General features: G+C 43.0%; 1 protein-coding gene across 5 annotated transcripts in view; it reads left to right on the top strand.

Annotated features, from left to right (window-relative positions):
- Positions 1-15,917, top strand: part of SULF1 (sulfatase 1) — a gene marked incomplete at its 3' end in the record, with an annotated part of 165,086 nt that overhangs the window by 116,405 nt on the left and 32,764 nt on the right. For 4 of the 5 annotated variants that reach the window (XM_081214304.1, XM_081214302.1, XM_081214300.1 and 1 more), the window contains exons 8-12: positions 8,893-9,043; positions 9,992-10,167; positions 12,112-12,240; positions 12,518-12,574; positions 13,360-13,489. In XM_081214304.1, coding sequence (XP_081070430.1) covers positions 8,893-9,043; positions 9,992-10,167; positions 12,112-12,240; positions 12,518-12,574; positions 13,360-13,489 — 643 coding nt within the window. The remainder of the gene's footprint in view (positions 1-8,892; positions 9,044-9,991; positions 10,168-12,111; positions 12,241-12,517; positions 12,575-13,359; positions 13,490-15,917) is intronic. The other variant, XM_081214303.1, reaches the window with a different exon arrangement.

The following is a 15,917-nucleotide window of genomic DNA, read 5'->3' on the forward strand; positions in this document are numbered from 1 at the left end:
AAAAAAAAAAAAAAACGTATCGCTGATTCCAGCAATTTAAAATTCTATTAGTTCCACAAATATTTATGGAGCGCCACCCGTGACCTTGTACAACACAGCAGGGATATAGGCACAGGGAAGACACAATTGCTAACCCTGGAGACCCAATGAACTAGGACAGAGGTTGGCACGGAGGGGCCAAATCCAGCTTGCCACCAGTTTTTATAAATAAAGTTTTATTGAAACACAGCCATGCTCATACAGTTAGGTATTGTCTATGGCTGCTTTTGCAATACAACCGTGGAGTTGCTAGTTGCCGCAGATACCGTATGGCCTACAGCACATAAACTATTTACTGGACGATTCTTTACAGATAAGTTTGTCCTGGTCCCCTGCTCTAGGGGGTAGTGTCCAAACAGCCTTAGCAGCAGCAGGCCCAGAAGTAAGTACTAGAGCAGCGATCCCAGGGGCTGTGGAAGTTTGGAGGAGGAAGCATGCCCATCTTTTAGAGGAACCAGGACAACTTCAGGGCCCAGGAGGCATTCAAAGGGGGCCACAAAGGATGGGCAACATTTCTGCAGCTGATACGCAGAGATTGAGTAGATGATTTCAGGAAGAGAATATGGCGTAGAAAAGTGGTCGCCATGTAAATGAGGCCATCTAAGATGTGACCTAGGAAAGCAATAAGGGATAAAGCTAGAAAGAGAAATTCACAGAATATTGAGAATTTATGTAATTTGTATGCAACCGTAAGCAGAGAGTCACTGGAGGCCATTTAGTAAAGGTAGAATGACATCATATGTGACTTGATCATTTTCCCATGCAAAGTTTCTATTATTCCTTTTTAATTCAAATGAACCACCTGTGTGCCGTAGTAGTGATTCTATGAAGTGAAATCTGCACATGGCAGAGTGAAAAGTTCTCAGGCCTTGGAGCCAAACAAGCGTGGGTTCCTATCTCAGCTGTCCTCATTGAGCCTGTGGGCCGTTTCTTTAAGCTCTCAGAACCTGCATTGTCTCATCTGTAAAATGGGGGTAATAACTAGCACCTTGACGTGATGTCATGAGTGACAATTAAAAGGGGCCCCACCTTGGGCCTGGGACACAGAAGCCACTTCATAGATGCTAATTCTCATTGATCCTTTCTGTTAAGACAAACCATAAAAAACTTCTTTCCGGATTGGATCTTTTTTGACCTACAAAAAGTGCTGCTTTGTTTGGTTCAATTTAACGTTCGCGGAAAGCAGCTAGAGAAAGGACGAGTTGATACTTGTCCGTCGTGACTTGACAAGTCTGTTGACTAGCTAAGACCCGCATTGATGAGGCTCTCACACCTGGCTATTCTAAAAACACAGACAGGAGAAGCACCAGCCCAGGCTGTGTTATCTTTGCCAGGTGCAAAATGTGCTATAGGCAAGTGCCAGTTTGGAGAACACTCTTAGCCATAGAAAATGAAAATCCACACAGTGGGATGAGTGATTCAGCTTCTGTTTGCTGTTGAGCTTGGGGCTTTGTGCACCTAGAATGGGGAGATCCACTGTGTCTCCTGCAGACCTTAGAAGCCTTGAATTCAGGGCATCTTTGTTGTCAAAAGTCTCCCCGGCTGCGGCTGGAGGAAAGGGCTGGAGAGAGTCCGTGTGTGTCTCTTGTCACTGTGAGTGACTGCACAGGTTCACAGTTCAGTCCTCACACAAAAGGAGTGAGACAAATTGAAGACAAGCTTTCCATTGTGGCGCTCGGAGCTCCTGAATGGCTGGTTTCCTTAGCGAGAACAAGAGCAAGGCATTCGAGCAAAGGGATGCAAGAAGTTAAGTGCTTTGCAGAATTCGGCAGGCCCTAGGAAAACAGAACGAGAAGCTGTAGGCTCTCCCCTTTCGGTGGGGGGATGCAAGCCATGTGAACGCTTTCCTGGAGGTCACCTTCCTTGGTGGTCAAGCATTATCCAGATGCCTTTCATCCGCCTTGGGTTAGAGCTATCTGACCCCCTCAGCCTGCAGCGAATGTATCAGGTTTCCATGGTGTTCACCATTCCAACAAAGGAAGGAAGCCAGTCCCATATTGAGGCTAGAGGTTATGCCAGCCAGCTAAGAATGAGAACAGATTACAGATGGACAGAAGACACTGTTTGATCAGACAGTGGCTCAGCCACTCCTGGCCTCTGAGAGTTCTGAGGGAGCCTCCGTCATGATAATCACCTATAATCACCGTTACCATGGAGCCCTTCACTATGGCTGCGACCCTACTGCACTTCCCAGTAAATTCTCTCCCCCGTATCCTCACAGTAATGCTATAGCCTCATCCTCACTCGGCATCGCTTTTCTCTCCTGGCCTCAGTGATGTGATAATATGCACCTGTGGACAAAAGCCTTTATGAGAAAGGGGATTCCATTTATCTTCCAGATGATTCTATGAGGAGCTCAGACTCCCTGAATACTTTCCTACCAACTATGCATCTATGAACTTAAAATTTTTTTTTGTTCCAATTCAACAGTTCTTTCTTTCCGTCCCTGGAAATGAAATGTGTATGACTGTACACACACACACACACACACACACACACACGCACACGCACACACATGCACACACACACAGAGGTTCATGTGAAATCTAAAATTTCAGTAGAACAATCCACATCCACTAAGTTGCAGGAATTGTTCTGACAGTGGAGTTTGGGATGGACATGGCTGTCCAAGGGAAAGCTACGTCTGTGTAAGCCTCAGAACGGTTTTCGAAACACCTTTGTTATCTAAAGTCGGAAAGAAATGTCTTGCCTTAAAAAGAATTTGCACGGTCTCCCTCATTTCTTCCACAGATACATAAAAGGATATGCTTTCGAAGATGAGAGAGTTTTAAATCCCCCATAAACGTCTGTGATTAGGGCAGAATTCATTGCTCCCTTTCCTATATTCCCACTCTCTTCTTCTCTCTCTGTTTACTACATATCCCATTGCACTGGCTGTTGACCCAGATCCCCGAAGTGCAATCGCACAAGTCCAGGGGCCGTATTCACACTCAGTGTCACGTGAATGGTGCCCTGCTACCAGGCAAGGTCGCTCTTTCCCAAAGGCAGGACCCAGCGGTCCATCTCTACCTCTCGTTGTCTGGTGAGCACAGCTCCTGTTGCTCTAGTTGTACAACACATTTTTGTTTAGCAAATGAGTAAACATATTAAGCCCACCAACTAGCTGACATTAAGACACTATTTTAACTAATATGAAAATAGTTGAACAATCAGTTTTATAAATTAAATGGGTACCTAGAGGTAGTATAATCCCATAAATTTTTAGATTAAAAAAATGAATACCCAAAGTTTATTTTTTTTAAAAAAAGACCCAAATAGCTTTGCCCGGGTCACATAAGTAGATAGGGACAAAACTGGAGCCCAAACTCGACTCTCTTGGACCCTACACCGGGCTTGTTCAGTACCCATCACAGTCACAATTAATAGGAGAAGAGTTCCCTATGTATGTCTTTGCACAATTAGAATTGGAGTTTGCAGCATCATTGGAAGACTCTTTAAATTAGTTTTATGATATGCCTTTTTATTTTAAAGTTTTATGATATATCTATAATCAAGATCATTTGGTATTATCCTGCATGTGTTCAAATATTACCCACGTAAAGACATTTGAACGCAAATGGGGAAGATCTCCAAGAAGTCAATTAAACTAAATAAGTTTAATTTTAGTGAAAGCTGAGATGGTGTGGCCTGGAAGATTAAGTCTAGAATTTCCAATTTAATGCTTTGAGTGTGTGCGTCTTAAATCTGTACAACTAACTTATTCTGGGAATCGAGACCTATTTCTCAGTGAATGATGATCCTGCTACCAATAAGGGTATTAAGAGTTAGGATTTTTGTTGTCATATGAGACTAAATAGCAAATGAAGAAAACACATGTTCAAATACAAAACGCTCGAAATATATTTATTTTCTCTGGGGTGACAGCAAAGACCATCAGTGGTACAAATGAACTGCTAAGTTCTTTGCATCTCCCCGCAAATGGGTTTAATATATGACACATGCATTTCTTGAAACTATTTCTGTGCTAGTAAGACTTATTCTCTCTAAACAACCACCCATCAAATAGAAAGGGGACATGATTGATTTTCAGAATTCTTATCCCTGTTATGTCAATAAGCAATACTAGCAAGAAAACCAAAGCCCGGGGAGAATTGGCATGGATGGCAAAGGTTGAACGTACAAGGCCAGTAGTCTGAGCGATCTGCGAGCTCGTACACTGAGCAATAACTCCAGACAAACAATGACTAGAGAAAAGCAATGTGCAGGGAAGCCTTGCTGGGCAAAGCTCACGTGTTTAAGTATTGGAATAATCTGTTGAGGGTTACAGGTGCCTTCCTGAAAGGTAGGAGGTCTGGATGGCACAGTTGTGGGCCAAACATGTATCTGAACAAACCACAGACCAGGCACAAGTGACTGTAACTCTGACAGATTTTCGTTTTTTGAGGTTTTTTTTAAAAGAAAGCAACAGAAACTCAAAAACGACAAATGGGTCCTTTGTCCTGTCCATTTTCAAGCAAACAGCCAGTGTTATCTACCTTTTTGAGGATGCCTCCAGTGTGCCCTGGAGGGTCAGACTTGATTCTGTATTTGCAACAAACATAGACACACAGCAGCTGGTGGGAGGCGTCTGAATGGGAAACAGAAGCAGCTAATATTTTATTTTATTTATTTTTTATGTATTTATTTTTGGCTGCGCTGGGTCTTCGTTGCTGCCCGTGGGCTTTCTCTAGTTGCGGCGAGCGGGGGCTACTCTTCGTTGCAGTGCGCGGGTTACTCATCGCGGTGGCTCCTCTTGTTGTGGAGCACGGGCTCTAGGCGTGTGGGCTTCAGTGGTTGTAGCACGCGGGCTCAGTAGTTGTAGCTCGCGGGCGCTAGAGTGCAGGCTCAGTAGTTGTGGCACATGGGCTTAGTTGCTCTGTGGCATGTGGGATCTTCCCGGACCAGGGCTCGAACCCGTGTCCCCTGCATTGGCAGGCGGATTCTTAACCACTGCGCCACCAGGGAAGCCCGCAGCTAATATTTTAAATCAGGATGAAGGCTAATGATTTCAGGACTTACTTTTTATAGGAAGAAATGTATGGATCAGTGCTTTTAATGATGGGGATTTTGAGGTGCTTGTTGGGGACGGCAGTTCAGTGTTACATCATGGAGGGAACAGGAGTCCCAGCATGTTCTTTCAGGGCCACCTCCATACGCTTTACTATCTCATTTGTAAAGTGGGAGTAAGATGCCCTGCCTTCTCCGGGCTGCCACAGCAAGCAGGTGAGCTGTGATAAGCTCTCTCCCAGCTACCTGTAAGTGTGGGTATGATGTGGTCACAGCATGTGTCCTCTGGAGTCACTGACACCTCTTTGAAGCCTCACGAGAACTCTTTGAAATCCTTGCTCCCGTTATAGAGATGAGGAAACAGAGGTCTAGAGAAAAAAGTTGCTCTAGATCACACACTACTAAATAACAGGACTGGGATGAGAATTCAGGTCTGATTCCAAAACATTCGGGAACAATTGGATATGTGGTTTTCCACTGTTCCCTCCAACAGTTACTTGCTCCTCCGTGGCTCGTGTGCCGGCCAACAGCTCCAGGCTCTGTCTGAATAATTGTAAGTCAATTCTTAGGGCGGCAAGCCTTCCTTATCCCTGGGGTACAGAAGGCTGCATCTTCCAGGAATTTGGCAAACCCCAGCAGGAGGCAACCACAGGTCTTTGGCAAAAGATCACTTTTCAACAACACTGTCAGTTCCAGCGACCCCCAACCTTCCACCTGCAGGTCCCTGAACAGCTGCTGTTCTGTGGGAAGCAGTGGCAGCCTGTCTTCCTTTAAAAGGCAAATGCTTATCCCCCCTCCCCCGCTGCTGAGATCCCACCTGGGATCTCATCCCCAGAGCAGGGCGGGGTGGGGTGGGGTGGGGGGGGGTCATCTCCCACATCCAGAAATTAAGAAAAACAGGGGATGGGGGAAGGACAGCTTTGACAGCGGACCTGAACTCTCCCTTTTAATATAAGCCAGATTGAACATATGTCATTCTGTAAATCCGGGAGTCCAATTTGAGGCTTGTAATTTGCTGCAACCTTCCCTGGTCCTCAAAGCGAGGTGGATGGAACCCTGCCAAGCACTTGAAGGTAAACGGTGGAGGACATGATTGGCCCGCTGTGAGCCTGCCTTTCGGTTCCCTATTGTAATTTTTTTTTGTGTTGAGTTTTTGTGGTTTAAAAAAAATCGACTAGATTTATTTTAAAATTAAGGCAAACCAACATCAAGGGCAGTTAGAGAAGAGGGTGAGGTATTATGAAGAAACCCCATGTAATCTTTTATAGCCATATTGTTTTTCAGGGCACGTATCAGTAAGTGGTGAGGGACCTTTCATGACCAACTTGCTCTCTTTCTCTGACCTCAAACTACCCCCATGGGTGAAAATCTCTTTGCGCCGGAATTTAGAAGCCCCCTCTCTCCACCTCCTCTTCTGTCTCTTAATCTAATCCTGTTTGTAAGGCGACACACTGCGTGAAGAATAAGAAACATGGGCTTAAGTCCCTTCCTACTGCCCAGGCCCCTGAGATACAAGAGTCTGATTTGGCCCATGGTGCAATTTTAGATATGAAGAATGCTTTCAGGCCAAAAATGGGACCATTTGGCTCCTGAGGTGTCTACTTGGTAAGGAGACGGAAGTTCACGTTGCAAGTTTCTCTTACAAAGAATGGCAAGTGATATCTGAAAGTGTGTTTTTTAATGCCATGAGATTTTTTTCAACCCATATCCTTATATAGAATACATTTTTTTTTTTTGGCTCATGTAGGAAACTCAGGTACATCTTCTGTTCTGGGCACTTTAAAGTGATAGATGATAGATAGATAGAGATAAATATAGATAGAGGGGATAGAGATGGATGACAGATAGATAGAGATAGATAATAGATAAATAGATAGATAGATAGATAGATAGATAGATAGATAGATAGACAGGCAGATTTGTTGTTCCTCAAAACAACTTTTTATTAGACATGCTCTTATCCCCATTTACAGGTGAGCAAATCGAGCTGCAAGTGCTTTTCCCACCCTACAAATCTGTCTCCTTAAAGGGGAGTTAACTTACACTTCTGAGTGTAACTTGTACACTTTTAGGGACAGTGTCTCCTGTGCTCTGTGTTATATTGGCATTTGAGCTGTGGCATTTCTGCTGGTTAACCCGCATCCTTACAGATCATCGGGGTAACTTTTTACACCAGCAAGACCAATGGTACCAAAACAGCATTTTCAAATATTAAAAGAGAGGCGCTGCAAATCCACTGGCAGAAGAAAATGGATAGTCACAGGTGGCATTTATAGAGCCCTGTGTTCATGGAAACGCCCCTGTGTACAATCATGCATCTCAGAAACTCCAAGTTCCCCCATGCGAAATTCCCCCCATGACGGAACCACTGGAACACGGTCGAGGCTTCTGGACTCACCAGGCTCACAGTGACTGATTGTTTCTCCAGTTTTATAATAAATGATGCCACAGGGTCACCTTCAGTCGTCATTATCCACCATCTTTCACGGATAGGATCCTCCCCAGAACAGAGACTGGTAATCACATTTCTCGATCAACCATAGACTGTTGCTTATTCTGTGAGATGGGCTATTTGCACAGTTGTGGTTCATATGAAGAGGAATCTCAGATGCAGGAAACCCCCCTCATTCTACTTTCTTTTCATTTTTTTAAAGCGAATGGGCTTTGGAACCAAGTCCTGGTTCTATTACCCGCTAATTTTATTAACCTGAGAAAGTTATTTATCTTTGCGAAGCCTTAGTTTTCTCGGCTGTAAAGTAGGAATGATAAACCTATATCCCAGAAGAGCTGAGCTAATTAAATGAGTCGATGTGAATAAAACACTTAGCACGATACCTGACACGTGGTAAATACTCACTAAGTTTTTAATATTAAACAACGCTTATATGCTTATCAGCTAAGGAAAAGGTTCAAGTACATTATAGTCTGGCGGAGAGGTCAAATGAAAAACAAACATTTCTCATTGTGAGAATTGTTCTAGCATGGATATGTTCTTTGGGAGTGTGAGGAGGAAGCATCTAATGGTCCGGGGAGTTGGGGAATACTTCAAAGAGAAGGTGATGTGCTTTGTGCGGCCCCAGAGGAAAGTATGGACACCTCTTGGATCTCTGCAAGAGATTAAATATAGGCTTGAACCACCTGTCCTAGAACAACAGAACCCACTTCCCTATAGTTAACAAAAAATTATGCCCTGCACCTATACTGATTTGTCTATAATGAATAGCTCTATTGGTAAGCATGTATATTGCCGTAGACTTGGTTATAATTCCAGCAAATCCAATTAAATTAATGGTATCTATATACAGGGTTAGGAATGAGAAAAATTCATAGAGACTAGATATGTAAGTAATCCATAAAATACCCTAGTAAATTCAAGAGAAGAAAATGTATTGTAATTTTGATTCCTCATCATTGCACGTAACATATTAGTGACTATATTTCATAGCCTAATTAGCAATAAAACTTTTCGAGTTAATATCAGCATGAGAACATTCCCTTCTACATTACTGAGTTTTATCTGTAGATTTGTAACATGACCACAATCATGTTGACGTGTTTTTACACATTTTAGTCAAAGGACCCAAAGGATCTTGCACTAATTCGATTTTTAGCTGCCAGTCTTGGTCTTATAAGTTTGAATCCATATACCTTCAGAGGACTTGTGCTGTTTGGGGTGGTGCAGACTTCAGATCTCTATATAAACGCAGAGAGATGTATGGGAGAAAAAAATACTTTAGCAGTGTCTAAATTATCTTTCCTAAATTGTTATTTCACGGACTTTAACGAGATATGTCTCTAAATGGCTAAAAAGCATATATAGTAAGACTCCTTTCTGGATATTTGCAGAACTCCTAGTTATAACTATGCACCAAATATGGACAAACACTGGATAATGCAGTACACGGGACCCATGCTGCCCATCCACATGGAATTTACAAACGTTCTTCATCGCAAACGGCTTCAGACTTTGATGTCAGTGGATGATTCTGTGGAAAGGGTAAGCACACAAACTTGCCTCAGTGACAGGTTTTGGTCCAGCTCCCCTTATGTAAACCCATTCTTGCCAATCCTGTTTTTGTAGTTGTTGTTGTTGTTTTTCATTTTAAGAGAGAGAGTGTGTGTGTATTCAGTTAATTTATCATTGCTTCCTTGTCTCATCCCCTTTCTATTACCCCTCCATGCTTGGTTCTTGTGGAGCCCGTAGCAAAGAGGAGATGCAAATCAAGACATCATAAATCAAGGGCTATAGCCGCAAATACCTTCAGGAATTAAGCAAATAATGTAAATAGCTAAATCAGATCCAGTATAAGGCAATAGGGAATGGTGGGGCTTGTGGTGAACTTGAAACTAAGTGCCCCCATCTAAAGCAAGGAGCAACTACTCAACTTCAACTAATTTTTGTTGTGTAAGAATGTGGATCCAGTATCAAGTCCTCTGACTTCTAAAAGAAGCCAGAAATACAAAAAGTTTATTTGAAATTTCCTGAATTTTAAAACATAAGCCAAACAAGACATGCCTGAAGGCTGGATCTAGCTGGATCAGGCTCAGAAGTAGCCTGTTTTTAACCCTTGATAACTAGATATGAGCAATGATAGTCAAATTTGCTTTTAAATGGATTTTTCAAGGTAAAACCTTAAAGTTTGGTGGTGGAGGTTGTTTTGTGGGGGTTTTTTTTTTCCAAATAGGCAAACAAAACCTTTAAATGGAACGTACCAGACTCACAGAAGTTACATATTATACAAAATCAACTGTGTTATTAGACTTTTTCCCTCCAGGATTGCAGGCAACTGGAAAATGTGGGTAATGTACATGTTTGTCGGCCTTATTAAAGCAACTCTTGCCTTCTAAAAATAATGGAAAAAAGGTTTGGGTGAAATCATGGCAGCACTGTTGTCATCTTACGCCATCACAATTGCTTCTGACTGGTGTCTGTGCTGTGTTTCAGCTGTATAATATGCTTGTGGAAACGGGGGAGCTGGAGAACACTTACATCATCTACACGGCCGACCACGGTTACCATATTGGGCAGTTTGGACTGGTCAAGGGGAAATCCATGCCATATGACTTTGATATCCGTGTGCCTTTCTTTATTCGTGGTCCAAGTGTAGAACCAGGATCGATGTACGTATTTCTCTGTTTCCAACATTCAGCTGTCATAGCTCGTGTACGTCTGAGATAATTCAATTACCAATCTCAGGCTCTGGTTTCCTTTCATCTAAACAAAAAGGGTGCATGTAGGTTGGTAATTCAGAAGACAAAAACCTCCTCCCTGCTCCACCCCTCCCCCACTTCTGCCTCATGTTAAGTTAACTAAAATATACTCTTTCAAGAGAAAGGAAAAATAATTGTATCAGTGCTTAATTCTCTCAAATTTACCAGAATGCATGAGGCCATGTGCACAGACACAGAATGTGATCTTTAGGAACATCATCCTTACCTTCACTGAATCTTTTTTTAAAAATAACCAGTCCTGGGGCTTCCCTGGTGGCGCAGTGGTTGAGAGTCCGCCTGCTGATGCAGGGGACACGGGTTCATGCCCCGGTCTGGGAAGATCCCACATGCCGCAGAGCGGCTGGGCCACTGAGCCTGCGCGTCCGGAGCCTGTGCTCTGCAACGGGAGAGGCCACAACAGTAAGAGCCCCGCGTACCGCAAAAAATAATAATAATAACCAGTCCTTCCTCTTGTTTTTTTTATTTTTTATTTTTTTTACTTTTTTTTTTTTTTTTTTTTGCAGTACGCGGGCCTCCCACTGTTGTGGCCTCTCCCGTTGCAGAGCACAGGCTCAGGACGCACAGGCCCAGCGGCCATGGCTCACGGGCCCAGCTGCTCTGCGGCATGTGGGATCTTCCCGGACCGGGGCACAAACCCACGTCCCCTGCATCGGCAGGCGGACTCTCAACCACTGCGCCACCAGGGAAACCCTTGTTTTTTATTTTTTAATTATTACTAAAGAATTTTTTAAAGAAAATTAAATTTTAAGAACTTTAAATAAAGTTTAAATAAATTTTAAGAAAAGAAGCCTGAAGGACTGGAATTCCCTTTCTGTCACCTTAAACAAGTCTCTGCATGCCTTTGTATCTAGATATTCCCATCGTAAAATGGGTTTCATATGCCGTACGGATCAAAATGTCTTGTGTAACTGTTAGCAGAGATATAGCAGGTGCTGCCTGTTAAAAAGCATCTGTGAAAAACTTCTGATATTATTATGGGAGCAATAGGCAATATTCAAATGGAGGCAACTCAGCCACTTAAATAAATGTGTTTTTAATCATTAAAAAAATGTTTTGTGTAAAATGAGATCATATACATGAAACAATTATGGAAAAAGTGAAAGAAAAGAGTGCAAGTAGAATTCAAAAGCTGGAATGATCCTTAAAGACCATCCAGCCTGGACCCCTGATTTCACAATGAAGACGCTCCACAGACAGGGTACGTGCCTCTCTCAGAGTCCCCGATCGTGGAGGTGGCAGCCTTGGGGCCCAGATCCCAGATATTCTGAGTCTCATCTACGAGACTCGTCCGCTGCTGCATTCCACTGCATCCTGGGGAGGAGGGGTTGGCAGTAAGAAGGGCTTCTTTGGAGAATGTCATCCTGTCTCTCCCGATCATTGGAAACCCCTGGGGAAGCATCAGATCTAGAGTGAGAAGGCTTTATGTTTGCAAGACTAGGTAGCGTGGATTGAATTCAAGTATAAAAACCTTGTGTCCTTTTTCAGAAGGTTGATTTCGAAGCCCTAGTTCAACAGAGGAGTGGTGGACTATCGGGTTTCAGAAGAAAATACACAGTTTACAAAAACCAAATATCAGGCCACAGTGTGTCTGGCAGTGTGGCCAGAGTTGAGGGGTGCAGGCATCTCTCCAGCCCTGTGACAGCCAGTTCATCTTTCTCTCGGCCGTGGTTGCTGACCACTCAGGCACCTCCCAGATGCAGCCACCATCCCTTGGGGACCAGATGAGAGGCTGAGAAGCAGTGAAGGCCAGGGAGTCCTGGGATGGAGAAAACAGCCCTGGTGGCACCCTGCACTGGTGCTGGGTCTGGGGCGTGACCATCTGTCCCTTTGCAGAGTCCCACAGATTGTTCTAAACATTGACCTGGCCCCTACCATCCTGGACATTGCTGGGCTCGACGCACCTCCTGACATAGATGGCAAGTCTGTCCTCAAACTCCTGGACCAGGAAAAGCCAGGTAACAGGTGCGTCAGTTTTCTTCCCCTGAGCCAGGCCTGAGCACATTGGCTCCCAGAGCTGGGCAGCAGCTGGCAGAAGTAGAGGCAAAATACCCTTTGCACCTGAGGCTCACCCAGAGCTGAGACTTTCTTGGCTGTTTGTGAAGAGCGTATTAATGGAGATGCAGTCCTGGTGTCCTGGTCTGCGGGAAGTGAGAGGTGTTGCTTTAAGTAAACTGTTAGCACAGATCCGTTTGGAAAAACATCCAAATGCCAACAGTAAATGTTATTATTTTGCTTTCAGGTTTCGAACAAACAAGAGGGCCAAAATTTGGCGTGATACATTCCTCGTGGAAAGAGGGTAATGATTGGTTCCTGGGGTGCTTCTGGGCACCAGTCCTAGTGGGCAGCTCTCCCTGCTGGGAATGTTTTTCCCCTTATTTTGGTTTACTAAGCATGCAGATTTCATAAACTTAGTCATAAGACTGAATGTTTGCGACTCATCCTTCCCTGGCCAGCAGAGTAATGATTGTTGCATCAGAATTGCAAAGATGGGACCACAGCCCTTACAGGGCTATGGATTGACAGTTGCATTTCTCCACCTCACTTCCTAATTGGACTAGTCAGTTGGCTTTCTCAACCTTCTTTCCCATCTTCTGCCTGACACCCTTCTCCTTCTTTTCCTTATGTGCCTTTACTAGTTTTGACTAGACAAATATATGAGATTGTAACTGTTCCTGAGTCACTTCTGGGTTTGCCCTTTTGATTTCTAATGCCCAGTGTCTTTGTTTTCCTCCATACTTACACTGAGCGGGAGAAAAGCATTTCTATCATTGCTTTTTAACCAAAAAAAAAGAACTTTGAGCCTGGAAAGCTAAACGTTTCTGCCCAGAGTTTTGAAATGAATGATTTTGGAGGAAATGACTCTTCCTCCCCTGACCTCTCGTCCTCATAGTTCCCAGCTTGTAATTTTTTGCAAAGGACTCGTGAAATGTGGGGTTCCTGTGGTTTTGCCCTTGATATCAATTTCTTGCTGCCTGGAGAATGTGGAGTCATGTGACAGGGAAGGAAAAAGAACAGGCAGGTCTCAGTGAAGGTCATTTCAGATCCCTTCTCACAGAAGAAGCTTTTCCCTTTCTGTCAAAGGAAATTACTACGTAAGAAGGAAGAATCCAACAAGAATATCCAGCAGTCAAATCACTTGCCCAAATATGAGCGGGTCAAAGAACTGTGCCAGCAGGCCAGGTACCAGACAGCCTGTGAACAACCTGGGCAGGTGAGTGACACAGCTTTTCTGCACCATGACTCACATGCTTCTCTAATTCTAACGTAAAATATTTTCAACATGTCAAATAATGTACATTTATGTATAAAGAATTTCTCCATAGCCGTCATGGAGTGCTCACTGTGACGTCTTTCCTATGACTAAGCAGTGTCTAACTGGTCCAAGCTGGGCCTCCTCATCACTGCTTGGGCTTCCTCCAACTAAAAAAGATGGTGCTCTCAGAGAGAGACTTCCAAATATCCACCCAATTAGCCAGCATCCATTCAAGATATCAGACATATGAAATGGATAGTCCAGTTAGAAAGATCAGAGACTGGTTCTATCTGAGGAGAAAGCTCCGTCCCTGGGGCCCCTCCTAACTGGTCATCAGAAAGGGTGGAGAGGCAGCTTAATCAAGATCTTGGGTAGATGACTATGTATAAAATAGCTAACTAGTGAGAGCCTGCTGTAGAGCACAGGGAACTCTACTCAGTACTCTGTGGTGACCTAAATGGGAAGGAAATCCAAAAAAGAGGGGATATATGTGTATGTATAGCTGACTCACTTTGCTGCACAGCAGAATCTAACACAACATTGCAAAGCAACTATACTCCAGTAAAAATTAATTTAAAAAAAAAGAGATCTTGGGTAGATGCTGAGCCTCTGGACAGTGAATCACCCCCAAGAGATTGGGTCACCCCATGCTAAGATCAGATGTCATCTAACCCAGAGAGGCGGACAGAGTCTGTGACCAAGGTTGAAGAATGAAGAGGGAAACCATATTCTGTTGGATTATTGTTTCTACCTGTGCTCACACAATTTCTGACATCAAATATTTCATTAGAATGAATCCTCTTCATTAATTGAAATACTACCAGAGAGTTCAGGGCTACCCAGAACACCAACTATTACCAATAAGAACTAAAGAATTACCGTGTGATGAATTAACACAGATCTGTTTTTAAGGAAAGTGAGAACATAGGCACACAAGTTATTTTAAGCACTCTTGATGGAAATCTATGCTAGCTGGGAGAAATACACTATGTCATGATGAGAGGGACTGAATTTCTGCCGAAGTCATAGCAATTTAGAACAAAATTGGAGGAAAGAGAAAAATAACATTTATCGAGGATTTGTCTTATGCAGGACACTGCACCCAGAGTTTTATGCACATTAGCTCAATTTAATCTTCACATCCGTTGAGTGAAGAAGGCATAGACATCCTCATTTTACAATCCGGGGATCCGTAAGTTTTCTGATGCTAAAACTTCGGCCTCTTGCTGCTTTCCAAGGTAAATTTCATTAACAAGGTGAAGAGAAGTTCAATTCTTCTGTGAGTCTTTTTTTTTTTTTAATTTATCTGACCTCTAAATAACCACACAACTAGCCAACACCAGTCCAAGGTATCAGACACATGAAATAAATAGCCCCGTTATTATGAAAATGGCCTCACTCATTATACTCTATTTATACGGCATCCAGCGTATTGAATAGATGTTCATAATGAACTACTTGACCCTCATACGCTCTGAATTTCCTCATGCCTTTTCATACACAGGAATCCCTTTGAAGTGGGAAAAGGTGAGGAGGGAGGGCTCTTGAAGGAAGGGATAAAACCAGGCCTTCATGGCACTCTGGTAAGTCAGTTTTCAAGTGCTTAGTGGAGAAGCTTAGACCTATTCATTATATTACAATTTGAAGTCTTCAAATCCTTCTTATGGAAGCTCTAAGTATTATTATGATTAAAATCTCAGAATTGTTTTGTAGCTCTAAAATGATTTTTATGAGCCAGCCTCAATAGACTAATTTTACTTCTATTCAGGAGTTGGAAATGTTCAGTGTTAAATATATCTCATGCACATTGGTGATCTTGTTACTATTTCAGCCCTTTAAGTGGCGAGACTTATAACCCTTTGAGAAGAAGATACATGGCCTACCTTTCAGTATACAGTTTTTGCAGACCTGTTCAAATTGCTTGCACTGAAATTTTAATGTATGTCCTCAAGGGCACATGCAGGATAAACTAGATTATTGGCACAAGCTCTTCACTTGTGTGCTGAATGCCAACTATGTTAAAAACTTCACTTTGCTTTTTTATATTAATAGTTTTCTAAACTTGTTTTGCCCCCATGAAATGCTTTAATATTTGGCTCCCTGGAATTTTCCTCTGCTGCTTTATTTCTGTGTTAATCAGTCTGAATTTGGATCCTATCACATACATATATGAGAACTTCTCAAAGAACAGTCTCTTTGAGAAGTGCCTGAATTAATGGAGCAGAGAATTAGACTCTTCCCAATGGTGATTTCTTTCTATAGGTGGTGCTCAAACCATAGCTTTAGAATCTGAGAACTGAGAAAATTTTGAGCCTCTTCAAGGTAGTTATTAAATCTGTAGGTCTAACCTGACATAGCTGTATTCTATAAATCTTTATATGTTGGC

This window comes from Mesoplodon bidens (assembly GCF_964165515.1).
Source record: "Mesoplodon bidens genome assembly, chromosome: 16".
NCBI lineage: Eukaryota > Metazoa > Chordata > Mammalia > Artiodactyla > Ziphiidae > Mesoplodon > Mesoplodon bidens.